The sequence below is a fragment of the Neophocaena asiaeorientalis genome, unplaced genomic scaffold, assembly GCF_003031525.2.
Source record: "Neophocaena asiaeorientalis asiaeorientalis breed wild unplaced genomic scaffold, Neophocaena_asiaeorientalis_V1.1 scaffold86, whole genome shotgun sequence".
Classification (NCBI taxonomy): Eukaryota; Metazoa; Chordata; class Mammalia; order Artiodactyla; family Phocoenidae; genus Neophocaena; species Neophocaena asiaeorientalis.
In genome coordinates, this window is record NW_020175039.1 from 5534093 (window position 1) to 5538715 (window position 4623).

The 4623-nt window shown below is 58.1% G+C and overlaps 1 protein-coding gene across 1 annotated transcript in view; it reads right to left on the minus strand.

Moving 5' to 3' along the window:
• The window catches only part of WNT6 (Wnt family member 6), a 12206-nt gene extending 7601 nt beyond the window's left edge, over positions 1–4605 (minus strand). Inside the window, exon 1 of the mRNA XM_024763186.1 lies at positions 4432–4605. Coding sequence (XP_024618954.1) covers positions 4432–4511 — 80 coding nt within the window. The 5' untranslated portion in view covers positions 4512–4605. The remainder of the gene's footprint in view (positions 1–4431) is intronic.
• Between the last annotated feature and the right edge of the window lie 18 nt (positions 4606–4623).

The following is a 4623-nucleotide window of genomic DNA, read 5'->3' on the forward strand; positions in this document are numbered from 1 at the left end:
CACCACCCCAGCCCAATCTGGTTCTCTCTGCCCTGTGCTGGGTGCTGCCCTTCCCACCTCCTCACACTTCTCTCCTCCTCATTGCTCTTGAAAGAGGCAGGGGCTTTTCCTGCCCTGAATGACTTCACTGCAGAAGAGGGCTTCCCATTGGTCAGGGCTGTGGGAGGCAAAGGCATGGACACAGTGACCATCCGCTGGATATGCCGGTGAGCATCCGTCATGTGCCTTCTGCTCTCCCACGCTGAGGTGGGGAGCACTGTGTGAGGGTGGGGATGGGGGAGCAGAAGGGGCCCGTGGAAGGCCCTGTACCCCTTTCCTGAGCCCCACAGCACACAAGGGTGCGGTACTCAGCAGGAGGTGGGCTCCCGGTCCCAGCCCTCAGCAACTTGCATTCTGGGGGGCCTTGGGCAAGTCACCTCCTGTCCCTGAGCTTTGGCTAGAGTTCTCACTGTAAGTGAGAAGATTGGACCAGATGACCTCTAAGTCCTTTCTAGATCTAATTTCTGGATTAAACAGAGGGCTCCGAGCTGGAGAAACCAGCCCAAGAGGCCAGGTGGAAAGTGGGTGAAGAACCCTCCCAGCGACCTTTCCCTCCCCGAGCTCCTCCTCAGGCAGTCCAGGGGAAGCACCCAAGATCTCACCCCCCCCACCCCCCGCCTGCCCCCCGCAGGAAGGAAGGCTCAGGCTAGAGGGCGCCCTCTCCAGCCCCCAGGGGCCGGCTTCTGCGTTCCCCAGCGCCTCCTGCTCTGGCTGGCTGGGTGCCCTACTGCCAGCCTGACCGAGGCCTGGCTGCCCGCCCCACCCTCGCCTCATCCCCTCCACAGCTGGATTTCTCCATCAAAGTACACACTCTGGAATCCCCCTCACTGCGCCCTGGTGATCAAGCCTCCCGCTGACCTCCCCCCACCAACTCCTGGCTTCTGATGAGAACGGGGCAGGAGGGGGCTGCACCCCGCAGGAAATGTCACAGTGCCAGGACTCTGGTGGGCTCAGGGCATGCTCTGGCCTGGACCGAGCCAGCCTCCTTTTGCCCCTGCCCTTTTCTGCTCACAGCCCCATTGTCTCCCTCCAGGGGAAGCTGCCAAGGCGGGAGGCCTGGAGGGGGTGCTGGATGGCCACCCCACCCCCGCACCATCCTGAGTCTGTGGGGGCCAGCCACAGAAGTGCCTATGAAGGGTCAGGGGCCCCAGAGGAAGAGGGGATGGGAAAGGGTGAGGGGGGTCACAACTGGAAATCTGGGGTGTCGGGAAGAAGCCTGGGTCCTTTCCCTGCTTCCCCGAGGGACCAGAGGTGAGGCTGTCCTAGGCGTCTGTTTCTGTTTCCATAGGGAAGGGAGGCAAGATGAGATGGGGGAAGGGAGTGAGACTGAGTGGTGCTTTTCCTAGTGGAACAAGGGGAGGGTTAGTTTCTTTCATAGAAACTATAAAACAGAAAGAGGAAAGAGGAAGGGAGAAGAAGGGAGATTGATCTGGGTATTCTGTGAGAGTGAGCTATTTTCTACATCCACTGATTGGAGGTATAAATAAAGATGGGTCGGACATTGAGAAGAACTTCCCAGGGGAGGATGGAAGGGGGGCAGGGAGCAGGATAGGAGAGATGGGAGCTGATGACCAGAACGGGATCTGTCAGGGCCAGAGCATAGGCTGGATGGCCTGGAGGCAGTAAGCTGGACAAGATGACCTCAAGAGAGCCTGGCCAGTGTCCTGGAATCTGGGACTCTGCAATTCACAAAGATATGGTTACAGATGGGAGAGAGACAGACAGAGGCCAGAGGCAGAGTTTAGAAAGCATGCATTGCATCGGAGAAGATGGGGGAGGGGGAAAGAAAGTGGAAGGGAAACTTCTCTGGGACCTGGAGCCAGGTCCCTGAGCCTATTCTAGGGCCTGGGCCGCTCTCCTCCAGAACCCTCCTTTCCTGACCAGGACAGTCCAGTCGCTCAGAGTTCCTGGGGTCCTGTCTCCTCCCAGCCTGGCTGCTGCTAGAATGTCAGCCTGGACTTCAGTGGGCTGCTGCGAGGCCAGCTGCTTTCCTGTCCACCACTAGAGCTCTGGCCTGGCTTCTCTGAGAAGCAGAGAGAAGAGGTCCAGCAAACCAGTCCTAGACATCAGGGAGCAGCCTAGAATCTCCTGGCCTGAAGAAGCTCTTACTTATGGTGAAGCCTCCAGGGTGGGGGGCAAGGAATGACAGGAGCCTCTCAGAAGCATCTGAGTGAGGCATTCGCCAGACACCTTATCATCCCAAGCCCTCACTCTTCACCCGGCTCTCCCTGCAGCTGTGGCCATGAAGGCCTCTGTGTTCTCCCACACCTGCCTTCCTCACCTCCTCCCCCACTCCCTGCTTTCCAGCTTCAGGGTCAGTCTCCAAGGGACCAAGTCTCTCTCCCTCTGGTGTGGCTCCCACCCAACAGCCCTTCCTAAACAAAGGAACCCCCATGGATACAAACCCCAGAAAGATGAACTCAGCAACACTCCATAAAACTGTCCCCAGCACCTTCAGTCTTCAGGGCCCTAAAGACAAACGCTTGGCCTTCCAGGAGCAGGGAAAAGAGACCCAAGAGGAGATGGTTGTCAGTAAAATGCATAACTGGCATAGTTGCCCAATGCATGGAGTGCAGTGGGAGCACAGAGAAGGCAAGGGAGGGAAGAGAGAGAGACAGCTTCATGGAGGAAGTGGTATTTTTAACTGGAAGGATGAGAAAATTGGGACAAATGGGGCAGGGGGAAGGGAAGGCAACAGCCATCAGGGAGAGACCCCTGTCCCCATACCTTGAGGAAGGGCAAAGTTAGGAAAGGTGTGCATGGGGAACAAGAGATAGAGATCCCTTTACAAAATTTTGCTGGGGACCCTGGATTTTACATTTAAATTAATCCCCCTTTTCACCCATGGGGACTCTGGACAGAACCTGGGGTGTCGAGGAGGAGACTTACATTTAGCAGCACCTCCTAATGTCCAATTATGTTGTAGGTCATCCCACATAATCCTCCCATGGAACCTGCCAGCTAGGGGGACTGACTCCCTGTTCTACAGTTGAGACATCTGGGAGCAGGGAGAAGTGGCTTGCCCAAAGTCACAGGCTTAACAAATGGGGGAGGTTAGATCTCAGGTCCCTCTATTTCAAAGCTGCTACTGCATTATTCTAAGTGAGGATCAAAGGACGCATGTTCCCTAGGCAGGACCTCGGTCGTCCTCAGTTTGTTCCCTCAGCGACACCCTGAGGGACTTCTCTCCCACATCATGGAAGTGGGATGGTGGCCAGCAGCTCCCTGTGTGGGCATCCAGCTATCTTCCTAGAAGAGAAGGATCTGCCTGCCCCACCCCTTCTTCCAAATCCCGGGGTGGGAGAGGAGTGAAGGGTAGAGAATCCAGCCAGTGACATTGTGATATGCAAATAGACAAGACCTTGCCTTCTTACGATTGGCTGATGCACCAGCGGTATTGTCCAAGTCCCTCCTCTCTAAACACAACTATTCCGGGCGGGTCTTTGCTGCTCCTGAGACTGAGAAGGAAAAAAAAGTCTACGGGATCCGGATCTCTGAGCGGTCCCGGCCGGGCACCCACCTCCCCAGCCTCTGTCCACCTCCCAAGACTCAAAGTTCCCTCAACCTTAGCTGCCTAGGCGTCTGCTCTAGCTAGGGCCAAGTCGAGAGGCTAGGTCTGGGAAGACGTCCCCAACCCTTGGCTGGCCAGGCCTCCCTCCCTTCCTCCAGGACCCTCCACGGTTCCCAGTACGTCCCGAGCTGCACATTTTTTCACCCATGACCCCTACATATGGAAGGGCATAGGCTTGGGTCCCTTCCTGCCTTTCCTCCTCTTTGGTCGGGGAGGAGGAAGTAGAGAAAGCTAAGGTTCTGACTCGGTTTCCCCTTTACACTCCTTTTCCCGCCCCTACCGCCCACTCTGGAGGAGCCCAGACAGAAGCTGGTGGGTTTGTGGGCAAAGCAGGGCGGGGAAGAGGCAGCTGTTTGAGTCTTCCTGCCTGTGGCTTCCCACCTGGCTCCCCTCTTTTCCCCAAATCCAGCCCTCCTCCCCTAAATCCAAAGCCCTCCTCGCAGACTCTTTTATTCGGATCTCAGACTACAGATCTTGCCCGTCTCCCCGATGTCTTTCCTACCCATCTGCCAATTCCTTGGTGACCTGGGTTGGGCGCATAACCTGGGGTGGGACACAGGAGAAGGAAACACAGTAGAATGTAAGGGGGGAGCGGGGGTGTGTGGGCATATCTAAGTGGCAGTTCAGAAGTGCCCCTGGAGGAGGCTGGCAGGAGCGGCACGCACCTCCCCCTCACTTCTCCAGCTGCCCGGCGGCTGGGCTCTGCGCACAGGTAGAGCCCGGAGGCGGCAGGAGCGCAATTCAGAGCCCCACTATCGGTCCCGAGGTCCCCACCTTCGAGCTCCAGGAGCCCCGCGGGGACAGTCAGACGCAGTACTCACCACCACAGTCCGCCGACGTGCGCCGGACACAGGAGCAGCAGGAACAGCAGCCTCAGGCGGGAGGGCGCGGGCGGCTGCATCGTGACAGCTCTACCGCGGGCCGGGGCGGCCAGGGGACGAGGCTGAGGGGCCAGCCGGTGCGCGCGGGGGCCCGGGCTTCAGGGCGAGCGCGGCGACGGCGGCGACGGCCGG